Here is a 23,506-nt window from a genome sequence, read left to right as displayed (position 1 = left end):
ACCTCTGCTCTCCTTCGAGCCGCGGGCTCAATTATGGCATATGGGGGAGAGACAAGTATGAAATATTCTAATATTGGATCTCTCAACGTGTGTAACTATCTCAATTTCTTTTTTTTTTTTTTAAGTCTTTTATTGTTTATTTTTGAGAGAGAGAGAGCATGTGCATGTGAGCAGGGGAGGGGCAGAGAGAGAGGGAGACACAGAATCTGAAGCAGGTGCCAGGCTCTGAGCTGTCAGCACAGAGCCCGACGTAGGGGCTCGAACCCTCAAGCTGTGAGATCATGACCTGAGCCAAAGTCAGACGCTTGACTGACTGAGCCACCCAGGCGCTCCAACTATTCCATTTTCAAGCAGGTGTTCGCAACCAGATGGAAACGGGCAAGGCCCCCAGCTGTGGACAGATTTGGGCTCCATCAGTGAACAGGTGATTGTTGAGGCTAGAATGTGGTGATCATCAGGAGCACGTAGCCCTAAGACAGGCACAGAGAAGCTGCTCCATAAATATTTGCTACTATTAATTAGCATTTAATCAAAACTGCCAAATGCCGCGATAGCAAGAGGAGAACCAGGAAAGTCCCAGCTCCCACTGGATGGCAGTTCCTGGACGGGATAAAATGATGAATCGCTGAATCACAGATGCTAGCAAAAACACATTTGATTAGGGCTGAAATGTAAGCAGCGGGTGTTCCTAACATGACTGTCAATTGGGCACTTTTAGAGAAATTGCTCATCTTCTGTGAGATGCTTGCCCAATTGTAAAACAGGATTAGAAAACACCTCATGAAAATTCTGTGCAGATCAACTGAGATAATGTGTAGGAAAGAGACTTTAACCCCTAAAACATTACACTCCTTACAAGTATCTGTACGAAGTGAGCAGCCAGGAGGCAAATTGTCCAAAGGAGATACTGAAACACCTACAGTCATAACCCCAGGTAATGAGGCTGCACAGGAAGATCACCAGGGCCAGTTTACCAAACGTGTCCATCTACCAAAACGTATTCACCTGTTGTCAGTCTTGGTTACAGGTAATGACAGGTGTTTCTTCCTGAATTTTTGTTATATTTTCTAAGCTCAGTATTCCAGATGGAAATTTCTCAGTTTATTTTATTTATGTTAATTTCTGCTTTGCCAATACTTGGGCAGGTTCTGTGTTTCAGGCTGAATCTCTTAACGTTTGGGTTGATGTCACAATTTTATGTGTATAGCTATTGTTTTTCAAATTTGAGTTAGGACTCACTGATTTATTATTATAATCCTTTCCTTTCTGCTTCTTTGAATGCTTTTACCGATTCGTTAAAATCTTTGAGTAAGCTGACCAGGCTCGACTATTTCACATGCTTCTTGTTCAAAATCAAATTTCAACATTTTATAACTAGTGAGAGAGTTTAGGCAACTTCTAATTTTTTACTGACAATTTTTTTAATGTTTCTTTATTTTTGAGAGAGAAGGACAGAGCACGAGCAGGGGAGGGGCAGAGAGAGATGGAGACAGAATCCGAAGCAGGCTCCAGACTCTGAGCTGTCAGCACAGAGCCCCATGCAGGGGTCAAACTCATGAGCCATGAGACCACAACCTGAGCCGAAGTCTGACAACTGACTGAGTCACTCAGGCACCCCTTTACTGATAATTTTGACTCTAACTTTGTAACTGAATTGAAATTTAAATTCCATTTAATTTTAAATTCTGATTTCCTTTGGATGCTTTTGAATAAAAATTTAAATTTAACTCATTTAAGCTAAATGTAATTAAAAATAAAGTGTACTTAAATATTTTATTTAGTAATATATTTTGAATTTTCATTTGAATATATTATTATTGTGTAATTATTTTCTTTTACTTTAAGCTTGGTGTTTCTAGAATTTTTTTTTTTAAATACCATTTGAGAAATAGGCAAAATAATATTAAAATTGTGTTCTGGACAGAAATAGAAATAACATCTTAAAAATTCCAAATGTCTAGAATTAATATCACCACACTGAGTGCCAAATTTTAGGTTGGAAAATGTCCTGGGAATGTACAATTTCATACTGATTTCTGCTCAGCATTTTCACCAATTTTTTTCAGCAGTTTTAGGTGTACTAACTACTTTAGTTACTATTCACAATGTCATTTTCAGTAACTAAAAATTGAACATTCGTGTCAATGCTGTTAAAACCACAGTTTTAAAATTGTGTTAAAGCCAGTCAGGAAATGTGGTCACTGTGGAGATTTGTCATTTGCTAAATTTGAAGAATTGACTCACAGACTGACTTGAGGTAACATAATGTGGACAACATGAGGAACAGCAGAGGGTGACAAAGAGCTCAATGTCCCCAGTGTGGCCACACTTGACTGGGTGTGAGCACGTGTAAGGACGGTTTAACATTCACATATTTCAGTAATAAGTGAATGCCACCATCAAGTTTCAAGATAATTCAAATTTCTAGTCTTAGCTATCACTTCAAAATGGATTGTTTTGGTAATTTTACATGATAAAAAAATATATATAAACCAATGCTAGGGCTTTAGAAAGATAAAATAAGGAACTCTGAGTTCACCCTGTTCCATGACCTGAATCATTCCTTCATGCTCTCCACCCACTAGAGGAACATGTAAGAATACATTTCCAGCCATGTTCTTGGCTTAAACAGTGTTCCTGAGATTTGGACACAAACAGCCCAGTTGGTGCATATTTGAGAACACAAGCAAAGAAGAAATGGTCCACTCTTACCTTCCCAATGAGGGAAGATATTGTACTGAATACATCTTTGTATCTCCCATAATTTTCACTAATGGTTGGTTGAGAATAAACCAAATCCATTCACACTTACTGAGCCATGAACACATTCAAAGTTAAATATAAATGTCCTTGGCAACATCGTAATTACAGGAAATGTTTTAGGAGAAAAAAAAATATTCCCTTGAACAAGGTTTGTGCAAGATTGTAAGGAAATCTACCGAAAGCATTCAAAATATGGGGATGAAAACTGAAGTGGGTGTCATAGGGGTAGAGAGGAGCTGGACCAGAGGGTTTGCTGGGAAGCATGAGTCCTGGTGTTGGAAACACTGGGATCAGGCGACGAAGGGTCCTGACTGAGGTTTGCACTTGAGTCGAGGCCTGAGAAGTCTTATTCAGGGCGTTTAAAATTCCGGGGGCAGTCACTGTGTCACAGGTGGCAAGGCATATGCAGGGATGGCCACAGGGATGGTCAAGGCTGAGTAAATAGCATATATTTCAAGGATGAGAATATTTCTAAATCACTCAATTCTTCCTTATATTCAACTCCTTCCTGTCAGAGAATCTGGGAGGCTCCTAGTAGACCAGACAGATCTAACGCCAAATGACGTTAGATGTTGTCAACAATTGAAAGGAAAACCCTTCTCTGCAACCTCTGCTGTCTCCCCTCTTCTCTCCATTCCAGGGCTGTCTTTCATTCCCTCCATCGTGACCACCTTGTCATTGTAAGGAAGGGTACATGGAACAGAAGAGACTTAGGGGTCAGGTCACACAGATCCTTGTCTCTTGGGGTAAGGCTATCATAACTAATGTGTCTAGCATTGCCTTGTTAAAAAATATACCATTTATAGTGAATTATATTGGTTCCATCAATGATATAAGCTTTTGTTTCAAAATACGTGCATCTATGTTTTTAAAAATTTAGTCACTTTAAAAAAGTATGAAGTAAATAATAGTATTATGGGGCTATTGAAGATATCCTCAAGGTGATATATTGGGTTTGAAAAGCCAGGTCTAGGGACACCTGGGTGACTCAGTTGGTTAAGTGTCCAACTCTTGATCTCAGCTCAGGTCACAATGTCACCATTCATGAGATGGAGCCCTGAGTAGGGCTCTGTGCTGACAGTGTGGAACCAGCTTAGGATTCTCTCCCCCCGCCTCTGCCCCTCCCCTGATCACACGTTCTCTTTCTCTCTCAAAATAAATAAATAAACTTGAAGAAGGAAGAGGAGGAGGAGGAGGGAGGAGGAGAAGGAAGGAGGAGGAGGAGGGGAAGAGGAAGAAGAAGAAGAAGGAGGGGGAGGAGGAAGGGAAGATGAAGAAGAAGAAGAAGAAGAAGAAGAAGAAGAAGAAGAAGAAGGAGAAAGGAGGAGAAGGAGGGAGGAGGAGGAAGGAGGAAGAAGAGGAAGAAGAGGAGGAAGAGGAAGAAGGAGAAGGAGGACAAGGAGGAGGAGGAGGAGGAGGAGGAATAGGAACCCAGGCCTATTCCATTCAATCTTCAAAAAAGTCACTCCACGACGGACTCCAATCGCTCATGTGGCCAAAGCGAGAAGTACTTTCTCATTGGTCATTCTTCACCTAAGCAGCATCCAAGGGCATGTCCCTCTCCTGGAGTGCACGACTCCCCTGGAGAGCACACCTCACTCTCATCACACCAGCCTGGCTTCACCCGTCCCTCACTGGCTCACCTCTGTCTCTCTGGAAGGCTCACCCCCCTCTATGCATCTTTGGTCCCTAGAATTGCTCCAGGTTTGGTCCCAGGGTCCTCTTTGGGCCCTCTCTGTTTCCTCCCCAGCCATTTCAGCTGCACATTTAGTTTAAACAGTCTTCATCATTAACTCACGCATCTAGAACTCTGCCCACATAGCAACACTCCCCTTTCCAGCTCCTGTTGGACATCTCAGAGGCACCCCAATCTCAACATGCCCCAAAGCCCAAAGTCAACCTGGCCCTGAGACAGGTCTTCCATTTCAGTTGAGGACAATACAAGCCATCTGGTTACTTCAGCCACACATCTAGGAACCGTAATGTATCAACTTATAATGTATAATCAGTTACCAAGTTTCCTCCATTTTCCTTCCCAAATAACATTCCCAAAGTGCCCAGTTTGTAAACCTGCACCATGACCACTTGGAACCAACCTTCCCTCTTTGCTCCCTTAAATCACTACAAGAGCTCTGCTTCCAGGCCATTCTCCACATTCCTATCTGAACTGTTTTTTCAGATTGAAGATGTAATCCATTATGCTCTGCTTGGGCCCTTTCATGTTGCCTTTGTGATAAAAATCACGCTGCAGGGCCCATGGGCTCCAAGGCTCTGCAGCTCCATTCCGCACCCTTCCCTCCTGGCTTTCAATACTGAAGCCAGCACTTCTCCCAACAACGCCATACCCTGTTGTTAGTCACCCTCTTCCCTCTGCCTCAAACACTTCCGTAGCCCCCACTCCCATCTCTGCCACTGCCTCACTTTGCCTGGTTCGTGCCTATCCATTCTGGAAACGTGTGCTCAAATATGGCTTCTTCAGGAAGCCTTTCCCCACCTGCCTCTGCATCCACTAACCCAGACCCCCTCACAGGTCCTCCCCAAGCACAATGACCCCCCTTCACTGCATGCACCACAGTTGTGTGTTCTGTCATCACGTGCCTCCCCACTAAGCTGTACGTGGCCTGCACTAAGAGACCTTGTTTGTTTTTACTTCCCTGGCACATCCCTAGGACCAGGGATGGGTGCCTATCGTGTGGTAGGTATCCAATAAATATTTTTGGAGTGAAAAACATGAATATATTATATCGTGAAGCCACAATAATCGTCTCCATTCTAAAGATAGAATCTGAAGGTCAGTGACAAGAAGGAAGCTTCCAGAATCAGGGTGCTAGGATTCAGCTGACTCAGGTGACTCTGTGTGATGGGTTCAGGCTGAGTGAACTCCGGGGCCTCAGGGTTTCAGACCTTCCTGGAAGGCCATGTACAAGCTCCCCCAGCTTCTGAAGATGCCCGAAGTGGGGCTTCTCTCAGACACCAGGACTGCTGCCCAGTTGGACAGGTCAACCCTGAGTGCAACAGGTGCCAAAAACAAGAAATGCCTCTGGCTCTTACAAACCCGAGCTCCAGCTCCTTCCTGCAGTCCTTCCCCTCCCGTTGCAGGGCTCTCTCCTCTTCCACGTTAGACTTCTTTTCTCTTTCTGCTCTCCTGTGGCTAAGGGATTGGCAAGCCCTGGAATGCCTGCACCAGAGAATCTTCTCCCCTCCCAGGTGGAACATTAGCACCTGTAGGTTGAGTCAGGGAGGAGGAACCACCGGCAGGGCCTGGGAGCCCATCAGGTGGGGCCACAGCTCTTCCCTCTGGCACCACAGCGTCTGCAAACAGCCTGCTGGGCCGCTGTGTGAGCAGCTCGGTCTTCATGTGGCTGCACAGCGTGGGCAGTGGTGGACACCCGGACTGTGTGTCTTGTGGAGAGAGCTCTAGCACACTAGCTGTCCTTAATCCAAACTCGGAGGCTCCTTACCTAGAGAGCACTATGCTAAGTGGAATAAGTCCAAGGGAGACAAATATTGTGTGATTTCACTTACAGGTGGACTCTCAAAAAAAAAAAAAAAAAAGACAAACAAAAAACCCAAACTCATAGCTACAAGAGAACAGGTGGGTGTTGCCGGAGGTGGGAGTTGAGGAGTGGGTGACAAGCGTAAGGGGAGTCTGAAGGCACAAACCTCCGGTTATAAAGTAAGTAAGTCCTGAGGCTGTGATATAGAACATAGTGACTATAGTTACCATTACGATATATTCGAAAGTTGCCAAAAGAGTAGATCTTGAAAGTGATGAGTCACAAGTAAAAAAATAATTTAAGTCTACGAGGCGATGGGTGGTAACTAGACTTACTCCGGTGATCATTTCGCGATATATACAAATCTCAAATTGTTACATTGTCCTCCTGAGACTAATACAATGTTATATGTCGATTATACCTCAATTAATAATAATAATAATAATAATAATGATGGGGCGCCTGGGTGGCTCAGTCGGTTGAGCTCAGGTCATGATCTCACGGTCCGAGAGTTCGAGCCCCGCGTCAGGTTCTGTGCTGACAGCTCGGAGCCTAGAGCTGCTTCGGATTCTGTGTCTCCCTCTCTCTCTACCCCTCCCCCGCTCATGCTCTGTCTCTGTCTCTCTCTCTGTCTCAAAAATCAACATTAAAAAAATTTAAAAAAAGAAATAATAATAATAATAAAATTTGGGGATCCCTTGCTGAAGGGATAGAGGTTCTGTGCATGTGAAGACCTAAGCTTGGAGCTGCTAGGGAAACGTTTCAGGAAGTGTTTTCCCTGATAGCAATGGCTCTATTTTAAGCTAACTTGTAAAATTCTAGAATGAAAAACATTATATCATAATGGGTTTTGGTGGAATATAGTCATAGGCTCAAATCTCACCAGCTGAGGGATTCTCGAGCAAATTACTTAAACTTTCTGACCTTCAGGTGTCTTTTTATCTCTTTTCAGAAGGATTAAGTGAGAAAATGGATTAACCTGTCATGTATAGGTGATGTTAGCTTCCACCCCCAGCCTAAGGACATGCATGATATGATTCCATGAGTGAAGGTAACAGTGGCAAACCTGAATAAAGCCTGGGGAGCATGCTGAGTGACACTGACCAAGTCCCCTGGCCAGGGCTGGAGCACTTCCTCCCCAGCTGCAGGGGTGTTCAGGAGGTGGGGTGGTAAGCAGTGGAAGGGGCGTGTGCTAGAGACATAGTGTATCAGGCATCCGAGAACTAAAAAACAAAGGATAATTATAGGGATGATGGGGCCCCATAACTATTGCTGGGGGCTATGATGCTGTCCAGAAAGTAAGAGAAAGACTAAAATTGATTAGTTATCAATTAAAGGCAAAGTATGAAATCCAGAGGGCCTCCTTGAAAGGGCCTCCTCTTTCAGCTGGAGGACAGAGGAACTGAGTTTCAGGGCCACAGCATGATCACAAGAGGAATAGAACTGCAGAGAAGGATGAATTCTCAGTGTAGGCATGTCTGCTATTCTGAGGTCAGTGTCCTGGTTGGGAATGACTGGAGCCTGAGATTTGAGGTACATACACGTGGTTCAATTAATTTGAAACTCTTGAGCCCCTATGTGCCCTTGAAAGATCTGGTCTGCTCTTTCCAGGTAAAAGCTAGTTTTTCTCCCTCCCCTGAAGATCATGCAGAGACAGTCACCGCACAGGGGAACATGCGTCCCTGATTAGCAACTACCACACCTTTCCCACTGGCCATTATGCTAATAAATAGGTTTAGTTTGACATAAGCAGCTGGGTAAATTGTGACCTAAACCTGGTCATTAGCATAAAATGGCCAGTAGGAGAGGTGGGGTGTATCTTCCTCTCAGAGGAGATGTAGGACTTAACAAAAAATACCCCTGGAGCCAGGAGAGAACATATAGGTCTTGATTCTAAATGTGCTGGATGAGAGGTACATGTGGTGGGCAGACATGAAACATAAAGTTAGATAAGGGAGAGGTTACTGACGTGAGAGCCTTTCCCTGTTGCAAGGATTTGATATCCTGGCAAGGAACATAGAAGATGATGCCACTTCCATGATGTTTTAGGTTGGCTCTTGGAAGCTCAACCAAAATAGAAGCCCCACTGTAGCTACTCTGCCAGATGTAAGATACTAACATAGCCTCAGATACGTGGTATATGGCCCACGATCTTGCAAGTGCATTCTTTTCCATCCCTATCGAAAAGAACTAAAAACATTTTGCATTTACTTGGAGCAGATAATGCAAGGCTATGTTCGTTCACCTACCCTCTGTCATATGATAGTCTGGAGGGAAATAGATTCTCCAGACATCCCAAGTAATATGGCATCGGTCCAATATATCAATGATATGATGTTGATCCATTCAAATGAGCACGAAGTAGCAAGTACATTGGAAGCCTTTGTGAGGCACATTTATGCTTTCCAGAGGTGGGATATAAATCTTTCAGTGACTCAGGGGCCTGCCTAAGCTATCAAGCTTTTAGGGAGTCTGTGGTCTGGGTATGTTGGGACATCCTTTCAATAGTCAAGAACAAATTATTGTATAGCACACCTCCCACTACAAAGAAGGAAATGCAATGCTTGATGGCCTTTTCTGGGTTCCAAAGACAGCATATTCTGCACTTGAGAATATACTAGAAGACATGTTGCCAGCTTTGAGTGTGGCCACAGCAAGAAAGATCTCTGTAGCAAGTAGCCATGTCTCTTGGGCCATATGACCATGTAGACCTCATGGTATCTGTTATGAAAAAACATGTTGTGTTGGGTTTATGGTCAGCCCCAATAAAAGAGTCACAGTTTAGACCCCTAGGGCTCCAAAGAATAGCCATGTCACCTGCAACAGAGAATGATTCATCATTTAACATTAGCTGATCATGGACATTAAGACCTGGCCACTATGAGATAGATTTTGTCAGACCCAGCAACAGTCCATCATAAAGCTGAAGAGGTAGGATTAGATACAGAGAGCCAAGAGCACAGAACACTGCATTTGCGGGTAGCCCAGACCCCTGTGTGATTTGCCACTGTTGTGCCCATGTGCTTCCTTCCTTCACTCTGGTTGTTGTTGGGGAGGGTCGCTTACAATCCACTGACAGAGGAAGGAAAAGGCTGCCCTGAATTCACAGGTGTGTAGGCTCAGTATATGTGCAAGGTGCAGGACGCGCCAGCCCCATTCCTATGCCCTGGAGTCAGCGGTGAGAGGCAGTCCTGCCCCCGGGCAGAGCTTTGGGCAATGCACCGTCATTCACTTGGGGTAAATACAGATTCCTGGGCAGCGGCAGAGGTCCTGGCTGATTGGTCAGGAGCTATGAGAAGAACACCTGAAGAATGGGGACAGGGACATCTAAGAAAGAGGTATGAAGACACACCTATGGGCATAGGTGTGAAGTGTGGAGGTCTTTATAACACACATGAATGCCAACAGAGATCTACCACCAAGAAGGCATTAAACAACCGAGGACACAGAATGATGTGGCCAGTCATCCAGTTGGTTTTGGGCACTAATACCCACTTTTCCCAGCATTGGAACAATGACCGTGTGAAGGAATACCCATGGTGGCAATTCCATGGGATGGAGGCTAGGCACGGGCCCGGCAGCATGAATCCCAACTCACCAGATCTAGCTACCACTGCACTGTTGCCACATGTCGAATCACCCAATGGAGACTGATGCCAAATCCCTGAGAGCATGAAGTCCTCAAGGAAGTCAACCAGTTACCCAATGGCGACAGATCCCATCAGCCTCATTTTACTGCTAGAAGATGCTGCAAATGATCTGAATGTAACCAATACATAGTCTGGATAGGAGTTTGTCTTTCCTGCATGCAGGGCTTCAGGCAACACCACCATGTGGGCACTTCTCTGTGTTAGACATTTGCATGCAGATAAATCCATTTAACTTTATAGAGCATGAACTGTATGTCCAGCTCTGTGCTAGGTGCTGGGGCTGCACAGACAGACAGGGTCTTACTCTCAGTTGTTGAATAGCTATTGTGGATTACTTTTGTCCCTGGGACATGATAGCAAAGTACCAGCACTGAAATGATTTCATGGGCTAACTAAGCAAATTCTGAGCTCAAGTGACTTCATCTTTCAGTGGCTAATTTGGGACTGGGCACCAGAAACTTCTCTTTTCTTTGACGATCTGACTCAAAGTATTTTCATCGATGTTGATCAGATAAACAAGTCTTGCTGGTAAGCAGCATCTTAAAGGGCACTTGATGAAGAAAACAAGATGGAATGAAGTGAATTGGAATTTCAGCTTTCTACCTTGTGGATGTGAACATCGCCTTCCCACCTGGAGTGAGTCTTATCTAGGGTGGGAAGTTTCGGGCATCTCTGCAGCAGAGAGGTCCCCTTTGCCACTCATCTCCCGTCTGGCTCCCCTGGTGCCTCTGTGAAGCCACAAAGTCCAGGCAAGTTTCCCTGGAGGAGTCAGGTGGCCTTCTGCGGCCACCTCCAGAACCCGTCCTGTCTGAAATGGACACAGTGATGGAGACTTCCTTCGACTCAAGCCCTCCAACCTGCAGCGGCCACTTCTCGGAGATGTACACGCAAATCACTTCCATATGGCGGTAACTTTCCACACCTGTTTCCTAGGAATAAATGCTTGTCGCCAGGAAGGATGAATAAGAGTGGCCACACTAGGATAGGATGGGAAAGAAAAGTGGATCTGTCTTAGTCCCTCTGTAAGCCCCAAACATCTACATTTGCCCAGGGACAGGCCTGGTTTTAATCACACTGGAGAAACCGAGTCACCTCAGTCCTCAGGAATAGTTAAAATCATCCCAGGAAAGCATATGAAGCAAGGTGAGGAGTGGGGTGGTGGCAAGATCAAGAGCCTGGTGGCTCTAAACTTTGTGCATAGCAGGGGCTTAGGGCAGCACCCCCCGCCCCATAGTGGGGGTTTGGAAGCACGCTGATCCCAGGGGGACGCTGCACTTCCACAGGCTTCCAGGCATTCGATGCAATCCGCAGATGGCCACAGGTCAAGAAATACAGAGATGTTTTGTGAATGCTTTTATTCACATAGATAAATGTGAATTTAATCCAGACCAATGGAGAGTACACTTCTCTCCTTAGGAGACTTAAGGAGAACTCGCAGCTTCAGAAGCGGGGACAAAAGGGCAAAGTGGGATCCTGGAATCCAAAGGATGAGACTTTTCAGAAGGAGAAGATGCTGACAGATCAAAGACCAAATGAAACGAGGATTAAAAAGAGGGGTTTGTATGTGTTACTGCTGACCTCCCAAGAGTACACATTGATGTTGGGACAGACTCCAGACCGCAGCTGAAGAAGGGGACAGGCAGTGAGCTCAGTGGAAAGAGTGAGCTCCGACAACTCTTGCGGAAGGTTCCGGAAGCATGAGCAGAGCGGACTAGGCTACAGGCTATGGGACTTGGGTAGTGAAAGAACTTGTGTTTCCTGAGCCCCACTGTGCCATGCCACGTATACATGGACACCGCAGAGCCCCCCACATTTCATCATCACACAAACCCACGAGATGAGCAAAAAAGCATATTCGTGTCACTAATGAATAACATGAGGCTCAAAGAAGTAATTGGGACCCAGGTCTGTTTTCAAAGCTGTCCTTTCCATGACAGTTACATGTCTGGTAGAGTCATGGGAAGATTGGTTGCTATTTTAAGGCGGTGGGGAGAAATAAGTCTTCCTAATCCCACTGCAAGCGCCCTACATCTCATCTCACCTGCTCTCTCTCCTCCCAGGAGCTCTGTCCAGGCCCCAGAACAGAGGAGAGTGGGGTGGGTGAATCAGAACGACCTCAGCCATCTCATCATTCATATGCCTTGTCTGCGAGACAGGTAGAGCTCTAAGAAGAACAAAGCTGGATTTTGTTTATCTAAACATCAATAGCCAGGACTCCAGATCAAGCCTGCACTCTTGCTTCAGCCATTTACCACGTGTTATTCCTATCTCCTTCCCCACAGTCCTTGTAGCATTGACATTATGTGGCTTTGGTCACCTTCTGGCCGACTGAGTCCTGCCCCTCAGCCCCAGGAGCATGATGGGGCTACACAGCCCCCACGGACACACTGCTCCCCTCAAAAAAAGAAGCTTTTCCACAAAAGAAAAATGATCTGGCCCACTCTCTTCCTGAATGACAATACACTCTATGAATATTGCCACATTTTATTTTCTTCCCAATTCCCTTATTCTACTACCCCCTTCACTCCCATTCCATCCGGAGAGGTAGGCCTGGCTGAAATAATAATCCCAGGTGCCAGCTGAGAAAGCCAAATGCAGCTCAGTTAGGAAACATCTCAAAGCCCTAATAACCAAACACTGCAGCTGGGACTTATTTTCCCCTGGCCCCAACCCAGAGCTATTTCCTTCAGCCTTCGAACCTCTGTGCACGTCCACGTTCCCAGCCTGTGGGGGGTTGGGGAGGCCCAGTGTGGGGGGATTTGGTGCCAGGCCCTGTGCAGGCACCTGCACAGAAATGAGTTCATTCAAGTCTCGCTTCCACTCTGCATGAGGTAAAAAAACCATTTTAATCAGGTAAAAATAACCAGTTCTCAACAAGGAAAACCATGTCAGTAAAGTGAAGTGATTGATCTAAATCAGAAATTGAGGTGGTACTTAGAGGGCCAGGCCCAGAGCCAGCTTTGCTGGTCCTGGGTGTGGGGAACCACTCTTGGAACTGGACGTTCTGGAGGGGACTCCACTTTGGTGCACCTCGCCAGGTGTGGATATGCAAAGTGCGCGTCCTGCCTGCCCTTCCCACCCACAAGGCGACTGAGGTTTAAGTGAGATTGTGCATTTGAAAGTTGCTTGACTACAGACGTGCAGGGCCTGCGCCCTTTCTAAAGGGCATCAGAGGGAAACAGAGAGGATGAGGCCACTTGTCAGTGAGGCCATCATTTCATCACTCGATGTCCATTCCTGATGATTAAGCAAAGCACTGAGATTCCCACTCTTTGATTCACTAAGTAAATGTACAGGGTGTATCATCACCTTCCTATCACTCTCTGTTCATTCAAAAACTCTTCACTGTTGAGTGACTCTTCCAGGAAATAAGTACAGGGAATGTAAACCGTCTGTACATTCAGAGTCCAGAGGTCTGCCCGGATGATGGGCGTACATGTCTGGAGGCAAGCCCTGGACGCTGGGACCTAGAAGATCTGTGTCTCGCCTCTTACCAGCCATTGGATCCCAGGCAAATCAGTTAACCTTCATGGGCCTTTGTTTCTTATCTCTCTCTCTCTCTCTCTTTTGGAGAAAGAGAGAGCATGAGCAGGGTAGAGGTGCAGAGGGGGAGAGAGAGAGAGACAGACAGACAGACAGACAGACCGACAGAATCCCAAGCAGGCTCCACGTTCAGCACAGAGCCTGATGCAGAGCCGGAGATCATGACCTGAGCCGACATCAAGAGCCACTCTTAACCGACTGAGCCACACAGGCGCCCCTGTTTTTTATCTCTTAAAGGGAGATCTCTGGGGTCACTGGGCTTCCTTCTCTCCTTTACTGCAGAGAAGATAAAATGTCAGCCTATACTAGAGTGTAGCCCTACCTTGCACCAACTCCGAGTTTTAACCTCAACGGCCTCTCTTACTAGCTGTGTGACTTTGGGCAAATGCCTTTCCCTTTCTGATCAAAGGTTTCTTTCTGTGAAAAATGACAAGGTCTGTTGTGAGAATTAAGCAGCCTACTTCAGCATTGGGTGGCCCCATCCTGGCCCACCTGCAAGATAGTTCATTATGGAAGCACAAGAATGTCCTTAGCACACAGCTCTTTGACCTCTCCAGAGTCCTCAGTGCAGACATAGTCTGCTTGATTACCCAGCCCCTGGTTTTACTGTGAACCCTAATTTCTCCAGCAAAGAAATATCTTGAACTGATCATGAGCAAAGTGGCCTTCTCGGACCAGCAAGCAGGTGGCTGTTCCAGGTCCTTCCTCAGGACTGACCTCCTCCTGCCCAGGGAGGGGGTGGGGAAGGCGGGTTGGAGATGCCTGATGTCACACAGCCCTACATAAGGGCCTCCTTTAGACTCCTGCGGGTGGTTTGGAAGCAGCTGGAGGAATGAATTAGGTCCTGGTTGTGGGATTTTTTTTTTTTTTTTAAGTCAGACACAGACACAGCTGTTGAGCAAAATGCAGACTCCACAGAAAACCCAAAGCCTCAGACCCTTCAAGCAGAGGAAGAGTTTAGGTAAAGTTCTCAGAGTCGCTGTCTGGGTTGCCAGAGAGAGGGCACAGGATACAGCCTTCTCTTGCTGTTTACTTATTCTTTTGTCTTTAAAATATTCACAGCAACCAGACAAGAGGAAGTTGCTGGAATCCGGGCAAAGTTCCCAAACAAGATCCCGGTAAGACTCCATTGTGCTTTTTGAAAAGGAGTATGCCTTGTGTCTTGAAACAAAAACAAAAACAAAACCCCAAATATAAGAAGAAGAACAAAAAAAATCCCCACTGGCTCTCCCTGTTCTATGTTTCTAAGGCAGTGAGAGCTCTGTCACATTCTTAGGGGTTGACCCTCTTGACAGGTGATAGTGGAGCGCTATCCCAGGGAAAAGTTCCTGCCTCCGCTGGACAAGACCAAGTTCCTGGTCCCTCAAGAGCTGACCATGACCCAGTTCCTCAGCATCATCCGGTAGGTGACAAAGTACATGCGGCGGCATGTGCTGGGCTTTTTCTGTTTGCTTTGTTAGTTGGTTTGGTTTTGAGGATGGGAGCATTCTGGAAGAGAGGGAAAAAATTTTCTCTGTGACTCACCTTTTAGCATCTGTAGTGCCCAGGAAAGATGCTCTGAGAACTAATCCAATTTAAACAGGTGGGGGAACCCCACAGATAACAAATCTAAAGAGAGTAACTTTTCTAAAATGTTTCAGAGGTAGTCTTGAAGGCTCTGAAACTAGACCGAAAGTGCCTTTCCTCTACGTGCTGTTTAAAACCCAGTCTGCATTTTCCCAGGAGAGACACAGTACCTTTAAAGGGTGTGCGCACCAGGGGATTGGGGACCTCTTCAAAAGGCAAATACTCCGTGCACTGCTTAGACCCTGGGTGGCAGAACACGGAAGGAGTGCCCACACGTGCCCCTTCCTTGGGTTAAGGCACAGTGAAGAAAATGGAGCAATTCTTAAAGTTTCAGAGGGTTAAGTAGTGTCACCCGACACATGGATTCAATAAAAATGACTTGGGAGTAATGTGAATACCACCCGGGAGGTAATTCTTCACAGGGTTGAAAAGTCCGGTGAGGCCAGCCCTTGCAAGCTGCCTAGATGCTTGTTGCTTGGAGAATTCATTATGAATGTGTGTTGCTCTCGGTTTTGTTTGTCTTGGTGAGTTCTTTAAGAGCATCCTGATTTCCTCTCCTCAGGGAAGCTTACGTTGGCCCAGTGTGAACAGAGGTTGCTAAGGGAGCATGAAAGTTAGGATTATATCCCAACATGTTGATGTAACATAGGGTGACCTCCCCTCCCCCACCTCCCTCAGAAACAACCCTTTGAGTTCCCAGAGCTATTCTTTTTCTCCGTCCCAGACAAGAGTCATCTCCTTTCCACCAGCCCTGACCCACTCTCCATCCCAACTTTTGATGCTCCAGGATGTGTGTTGAGCATCAGTTATGTTCTGTGTTCTTTCTGGGCTCTGTCTTTACAGCAGTGAAAGAATAGACAAAATTCCTTGTCCACAGCCTCCTCCTCCAAGGAATGCCACAACCCCCATGGAAAGAGAGCATGGCCAAGGACAGGAGATGGGGGTGTAGACTCTAGGAGCAGAGTTCCCTGCAGAGCTGAAGGCAATGCACTCGTTCCCAGCTCCACCCATACCCATCACAGAACACTTCTTTTTTACCCAAAGACAGCCATGCAGTTGTCAAAGCCAGAATCTCTGGGGTTATTTTAGGAAGGGTTATCTAGTTGTAAAATTAATCAGCTTCCAGCCACCTGTGTCCCAAATCCACATGGACCTGAAGGTTCGAAGCTTTGAGGCCAGAGTGGGCAGGTTGGGCTGCCTCTGCAAGCAGAGCACATGGAAATGTGCTGCAGGGGGTGCAGAGCCCTTACCTGGGTGTCTACATCATCACATCGTCCTCCACTCCAGGATGAGCCAGGCTTCAGACTGACCTTGACATTTACAGCATGTCCAATTGAACTTTGCTGTTTCTCCATTTCCTTGAGGTGGGGGAGAGATGGCCAGGGGCAGGTGGGTTTGGGGGAAGGGCACACTCGGAGGCAGCAACCTTCTAAAATGTCATCCCAAGGCTGTTTAACAGTGAGATGCTGGAAGATATTGTAATCACCTTTGTATGTCTGGGGATGTGCAGACCTTTGGTTTAAGAGCAAAGAGCTTATTTGCTTAGCATTTTTGTGTTGGTGTGTCCCCTAGTAAACGATAGGATCGCCTCACCCTTTTGGCCCAACTGGGAGAACTTATGGTATTTTAAAGCTGCAGGAAAAGAGTAGGGAGCAATTCTATCTTCCTGAGTGTCACGATCCTGCAACCCTCTGGGATGCTTCCCAGGCAAACCGAATTAGAATCTCTAAGTGTGGAGTGTAGGAATCTGTATTTTCAGCAGGCACTCCTGGGTCATTGTCAAGTTTGAGGACCATTCCTAGAGCGGGGAAGTGGGCTCCTTGGGTAGACATGTTTGCAGTGAACAAACAGATAAGTCAGGCCTTGGGTCAGGAGCCCATTCCCTGCCCAGTTAAAGTTTCCCTTTCCGGCCCCCACCCCGCCCAGGAGCCGCCTGGTCCTGGGGGCCTCTGAAGCCTTTTACTTGCTGGTGAACAATAAGAGCCTGGTCAGCATGAGTGTGACCATGGCAGAGGTCTACAGGGACTACCAAGATGAGGACGGCTTCGTGTACGTGACCTACGCCTCCCAGGAGATGTTCGGCTGCCTGGGCTCCGGGAAGACCCTGCCGTCCTCTGCAGAGCATGTCTAGAACCTGTTCTCAAACCTGAGGAGACATGGACCAGCCCCAGTGTGTGCGGCAGGCAGTGATCAGCACCAGCCATCACAGGGACACCTGGCCACCCCTGTCTCCTTTGTGAGGCTCCAGGCTCCCATGTGCTCCATGTAAGATGGCATGCTCGCTCTTGGGAATCGTGTAAATAGTAAGTCCTTTCTAAGTAGATCTTTATGGTTCTCCGACGATGAGCCGGAGAAGGATCTAAGTGTCTTCTGTGGTGGAGGCCGGCAGGCTCTTGGGGAGTCTGGTGTCACCCCGTGTGGGCAGGAGTCCTGTGTGAGCTCGGTCATTGAGAACTTCAGCCTGAGGACGGGTCTCAGGGGAACCCCCGCGTTCTTCAGGGGGCAGGGGTCCTTATCTGTGTCGTTCCGGAGACAATTATTGTATTTTCACAGCCTTCACTCCACCTTCTTTTCTCTCAGATTCTGTTTTATCTGTTTATACCATATGGATTTATGCCAAAGATACAACTGTTCAGTATAGAGTCACTTAACTCGTACGTGTTTGCTCTGTGCCAGCTATGTAAGCAGGCCACGTGTCTTAGTGTTTCATCACAACTCTCTCTGGTTAATTATCATTATCACCATTTCACAATGAGGAAACTGAGGCCCAGAGAGATAAAAAATGTTTTCCAAATTCACACAACACGATCTGCTGGGACTCGAGCCCAGAGAGTCTGGCTTTGGAAGCCACACTCCTAGCCCTCTGCGAGGCCCTCCATCTGATGAGGTTACTCTGAGAGTTCAGACTGGCCGCTTGAGCCACAGAGCCCACTTTCATCAACTTAGCCCACCAGGGAGACTTGCAACCTGGGGAGTGTAGCAGAGTTCGGAACTCGTGGAACAAGTGACAGTGGGTGTTTGGGTTAGCAGCTGCAGCACCAAGTATGCGCACTCCAACTGTGCTTGGAGGGTATTCGTCAGGGAAGGCTTTGTAGGGTGTTCCACTTGAGCTGGGTTTTGAAGCACGGATAAGAGTTTGTCTAGAAAGGAATTTTATTTATTTATATTCAACATACATTTATTGAGCACTTACTGAAAGGGAAGTCCTATCCTAGGTGCTGGAAAGACAACACTGACCAAGACAGGTAAGGTCCCAGACCTCAGGGGTCACAATTGATTCTAGGAAGGGAAGAAGGACAGTATTCAAGATGAGTTTCCATGCTTATAAGTACAATAAAGAAAAACAAAACAAAACAGAAGGTAATTAGCAGATTTAATCCTTTATGTAGGAGGGTCAGAGAGAGCTTCTGGGAGGGAGGAACTTTCACTTGGACCCGAATGATGACAAGGAGCCAGTGGTGGAGGCTAAGCACGCCAGGGGGAAGGGTGGCTGTGAGGTCCAAAGGTTTGAGAGCTTTACAAACGGAAAGGGTTCCAGCGTGGTTGCAGCCAGGGAAGGGGAGAGAAGCTAGGCAGGGGCCAGTCCTACAGGGTCGACTTTGCTAAGGTGTTAGGGTTTTATTTTAAGGTTGGTAAGTGGGAAAGGAGAAGCATTCTAACTGGAGAGAGAGAGAGACAGAGACAGAGACAGAGAGAGAGAGAGAGAGACTCAGTGAAGGTGTGATCTCCCTAACATCCCCCAGTGGCACTGAGATGGCCTTTGCCCTCTGCTCACTCCTGGGTCCATGGATCCGTGGATCCATCGTCCTGCTCCAGGCTGCATTTCACTGCTCCCAGGCACCAGCCAGCCCACTCTCCTGCCTGTGGCTGTCCTTCCCATGCCCAGCTTGCCTGGTCTCCTGCTCTACTCACTTCCTCTAACACCCATCCATCAAGTCCTCTCTGCCATCTGCTGAGTGAAACAGCGCCTCCCAGATTTGTTCTCCAGATGTATCCTTTGCTTCACCTTGAGCAGTGAATATTCTTCCTAAATGAGTCCATTTCCCAAGATTGACTTTGACTTTGAGAGCTGGTTGGCCCTGGACATCCACATAACTGGCCGTGCCCGGGGCTGGTGCTCTTGTTCCCAGTCTTACCCATCCCTGCGGCTGCTCTTGAATCCAGCATCTAAGATTATCATCCCTCTGGATTGTAGCTGGGTGAGCTGCTGTGCTCTGTTTTGTCTCCAAGACCCTTCCCGATATGGCTTCCCTCCTGCATCGACCTCAGGCTGCCTCGTTTGTGGTGGACAGTGTCCAGTTTCCTGCTGTATAACCAACCAGCCCAAGTTCAGTGCATGAAACCATCACGGCTTTTTTGCACTTATGGAGTCTGTGAGTAAAGATACCAGAAAGTGCACAGTGGCAACAGCTCCCTGCTGTCTGGGGACTCAGCTGGGAGACCCGAGGGCTGGGAGTGACTTGAACGGCTGGGAGCTGGGATCATCTGGAGGCGTCTTTGGTCTCACGTCTGACTCCTGGGCTAGGATGACTCAAGGCCAGGCCCAGCTGAGACAAGAGGAGCTCCATGTGCCTCTCCCAGTGTGGGTTCCAGGATGGCCATCCTCAGAAGGAGAAGTGGAAGGGCATGTGATCCGAGGAACCAAGACCACAGCTGACCTGTCCCTAGGTGATGAAGTCCAATTGATTTTGGTCCGGATTTTTTTTCCTTTATTTTCTTAGCATCTACTCAGATGCATAAGATTAAATGGCAATGTGTACTTCTGTAAATTATGACTACTTTTCTGTTACAGTATTCATCATTGTCTATTGATTTTTACGAGCTCACAAAGTTGAGTGATTCCCTCTTTGTATACCATATGTATTAAAAATAATTACCCAGTTCCTTTGGTCTTGTTTATGGCAGACTGTCTTACATAACTCCTTTTTATTCTTCTGTGATCTTTTCCTTGTGGATTCTGAGTTCATGTTCTCAATAGAAAGTTTCTCCTAACTCCGCGATTATAAAAAGTATATACCCATCCTGTGTTTACTTCTAGCACTATGTTTCCATTTTGTTTACATTTAAGTATTTGAATGAAGTGGAATTTATTTTGGTAACAAAAGAAAGTATGCAGTTTCAATGCTTAACCAAGTGTTACCAGCACTTTTAATAAGTTGTCCATGGTATTTGAATTCGCTGTGGTTATGCGTTTTTGTCTTAGTACCATAATAACAAAAGAATGCTTAAGAACAATGGACTGTGGCCTTCCTTTTTTGGATTCCGCATGGCTTTTGGTAATGCTAAACACATTTGGCTAATCAATGCTTGGTGATAGATTAGACAACCTGAGCTGTCCACTTCAGAGGGAGATACTAGAATGATGGGATTGTGCCATTGCTTGTTTTTACAATGATCAGCTCAGCCAGGAAACCATTTTGGTTTTAGTGCCTGTTTCTGGGCAGGAACCATCCTCTCCCATAAAACCAAAGAGGATCAGATAAAAATGCATCTGCTTATGTCACAGCTATCACAGAATCTACAGCTGATCTGATGCACTTGACTGCCTAGACCAGAGATAAGCAAACAGTAGCCTACTGCCTCCAGCCATCTGACATGGGCTATTTTTGTAAGTACAGTACTTCTGGAATACAGTCATGCCATTTCTTCACCACGGGCTCTGGCTGCTACTGTGCGACAATGACAGAGTTGAGTATTTGTGACATAGACCATATAACCTGCAAAGCCAAAAATGTTTACTGTCTGACCCTTCACAGAGGAAGTTTGCTGATCCCCTAGTCCAGGTTTACAGTATAATTTTATCATCAAGATGTCCTGGGGGATAAATCACATTAAGAACTTTCTTTTCATTGTTGTTGTTTTGGTCCTATATAAGATGAGAAGGAAATTTCCCAGTCGCTGGATTCATTGATTTTGTGTTGCTAAGTCCTTGACTGGAGGCGCTGAATGTAGACACATACAGTTCTCCACCGGCCAAAAGGTACTACTAATCATGGTTCATATTCACCAGTCTCCTCCAGGCCCACTCACCCTTCATTTGCCTCTGAAATATGGATGGGGGATTTCTAGTGTGAACTGTTTCCTTTCAGGAACAAAAGAAACCAGTTCATACCCTTTTCCCAGCCAACTCCCTTTGGGTTAGGAGACCTCAGCTGCTCACAGTACACAGGCCCATCACACAAGACTAAATCCAGGGCAGGGCTTTCCAACCTGTGCACAACTGGAATTTGGGTAAGTAATTCTCTGTTGTGGAGGCTGCCGTGGTATCATAGGAGACTAACAGCACCCCTAGCTTCTGTTTACCGAAGCCGGTAGCACTGTCCCCTCACCCCAGTAGTGACACCAAAAAAATCTCCAGCCATTGTCAAATGTCCTCTGGGGGGTGAAATTGCTCCCTGCTCAAAACCACAGTTCAAGTTCACTCTAGACCAGAAGTGTGGTCTGTAGACAAGCAGGTCAGCCTGACCTAGGAGTTTATTAAAAATGCAGAAGTTCAGGGCTGTCTCCAGACCCATTGAGTCAGAACCTACAATCTGTCAAGATCCCGCAGGTGATTCACGGGCACTTTAGAGTTTGAGAAGCACGGGCCCAGACATTATGGGTAGTAACAGCCCTGAGGCTTTCTCCCCCCTCTTCAGAAAGTGCTCCACCTACACCCTCCTCTCTCAACTTTGTGAGCACACAATTTGGCACACACACTCTGGTGTCCTGGGACGAGCCGGAACTTTGTCATCTGACAAACCTAGTTCAAAAGAAGAGTCTGCCCCTGTGTGTCTGGGGGATTATTTAATCGACGTCAGTGCCCTCATCCGAAAAATCTCTCGTTTGTGTTTCAGAACACGTGGGCCTTCTGAGCAGGTTATTGACGAAAGATCAGCACACTTTTGGTATCAAAGTTTTTAAATCACATATGAACGTTTCTCACAAGTGATGAAGTCACAAAGGCAGCAAGGCTCCCCCTAGCAAGACCATACCCGGAGCGGCTTCCTCTACCCTATGAACTCACTAGTTCAGAACTCAAGGGTCTCCATTGACATTTATGTCAGAGCCGACAAGTGCCACCAGGTGGCGCCAACACCACTTCATTAGGTTTAGAAATTGCCAAGCAGTTTGCTGCCAATAAAGCTAAATCCCCCCAATTTTAAAGTCACTAATGGGGTAACTCCCCATTAACTCTGAAAAGGCTAGCTCTAGCCAAAGAGGAAATCAGACATAAATGTTGGGGAAGAGTACACAGAACATTATATGTGTCTCCTTGACGTGAATGCTAACCAGCCCATGGGAAAGAACTGCTCAGATGTTAACGCTACAAAACCTTCAGGAAGGAAAGCAGGGTCCTCCGAAATCCTGGTGCTGCCATGGAAACCAGAACCATCATAAAGACACAAATGGCCCAGATGGATTCCAGGAACAGGGTTGGAGAGTGAGGACACTCCCACACCATGTGGGAAAGGAAGTCAAGAGAGGGATAACAGTAGAGAATTAGTAGTAGCAGAAATAAAACAAGTCCCAAATGTCATTTTACCTTTATTTGATGCCTTTTATCAGAAGATACATGCTTCATGAATATTAGTCCTCCTCCAGCACCTAGTTCAGAGAGCTCAGCCACACCCAGGCATCCTAGGCACTGAGTTATGGTATTAGAGTAGCTTTTCAGTTCCTAAGATTAGATTAATACCTGCAAATCAACCGTGTAGAACCTCTAAGTCAACAGGAGACCAGAATCTGAGTTGGGGGTGGATGGGGTCAGTGGGCAAGAATTTCCTCAACTAGATTCAGCGTCTGTGGTACTTTGGAAGAAAGGGGTGCTCCAAATGGGGAACAAAGGATTTTCAGTCACTGGAAACGACCAGCCCCAATGATAAAACAAAATGGACAGTATCTTGTGAACTTAAGTATCATGGTTCCCTCTAGTGCCACATCATTGTGGCAGCAACCTTTCGATTTGGCCCTCAAAGACATTGCCTTGTCTCCTCATTCTGTGTCTTTGTCACCTCTTGCCAAACGTTTCATGTACTGGTTCATCCTGTCTTGCTTGTGCTCTATTTTTATTATCTTTTAAGCATTTCAGGGTCATTGTTCATGTTCTTTCATGTCTGGAGTGTCTCTCCCTCTAGGGATGACATTTTCCTGCTTGTCCTTCAAGATCCAAGGCAGCTTCTTGACTTGGTTCTGTGCTCCTTCCATTTCATCCATGAGTCTTATTTATTTGGGAGTTATAATGACCCTACAATTCATAGTCAATATTCACTAAGATCTTGAAAGATACTTATTATTGTTATTATTCCCATTAAGGATGAAGAAACCCAGGTCAAGAAAAGTCAAATAAAATTCCTAAAGGCACAGAGCCAATAAGCCTACAGATCAAACTCACATTTGTATCATCCTGTGTTTCAAACATTGCATGGGACATACTTACACTTAAAAAAAGAGGGGGTGGGGGGGCGCTTGGGTGGCGCAGTCGGTTAAGCGTCCGACTTCAGCCAG

At 46.3% G+C, this 23,506-nt stretch overlaps 1 protein-coding gene across 1 annotated transcript; it reads left to right on the top strand.

The window, feature by feature from the left end:
- Positions 1-14,278: 14,278 nt before the first annotated feature.
- Positions 14,279-20,056, top strand: MAP1LC3C (microtubule associated protein 1 light chain 3 gamma). The gene is made up of 4 exons (XM_086693778.1): positions 14,279-14,414; positions 14,516-14,571; positions 14,749-14,855; positions 16,946-20,056. Exons 1-4 carry the CDS (start codon positions 14,357-14,359, stop codon positions 17,148-17,150), a joined length of 426 nt encoding a protein of 141 aa, XP_086549904.1. The 5' UTR covers positions 14,279-14,356; the 3' UTR covers positions 17,151-20,056.
- The last annotated feature ends 3,450 nt before the right edge of the window (positions 20,057-23,506 follow it).

Source organism: Puma concolor, chromosome E4, assembly GCF_028749965.1.
Source record: "Puma concolor isolate L17-30 chromosome E4, mPumCon1.1.hap2, whole genome shotgun sequence".
In the NCBI taxonomy this organism is placed as follows: domain Eukaryota; kingdom Metazoa; phylum Chordata; class Mammalia; order Carnivora; family Felidae; genus Puma; species Puma concolor.
This window is presented reverse-complemented; position numbering and strand designations above follow the sequence as displayed.

Excerpts from the sequence above, each read along its gene's own strand:
- MAP1LC3C (XM_086693778.1), top strand. The coding sequence starts at position 14,357 with ATGCAGACTCCACAGAAAACCCAAAGCCTCAGACCCTTCAAGCAGAGG. Across the intron at positions 14,572-14,748 it reads AGTTCCCAAACAAGATCCCG|GTGATAGTGGAGCGCTATCC; the intron begins GTAAGACTCCAT and ends CCCTCTTGACAG. Across the intron at positions 14,856-16,945 it reads CAGTTCCTCAGCATCATCCG|GAGCCGCCTGGTCCTGGGGG; the intron begins GTAGGTGACAAA and ends CACCCCGCCCAG.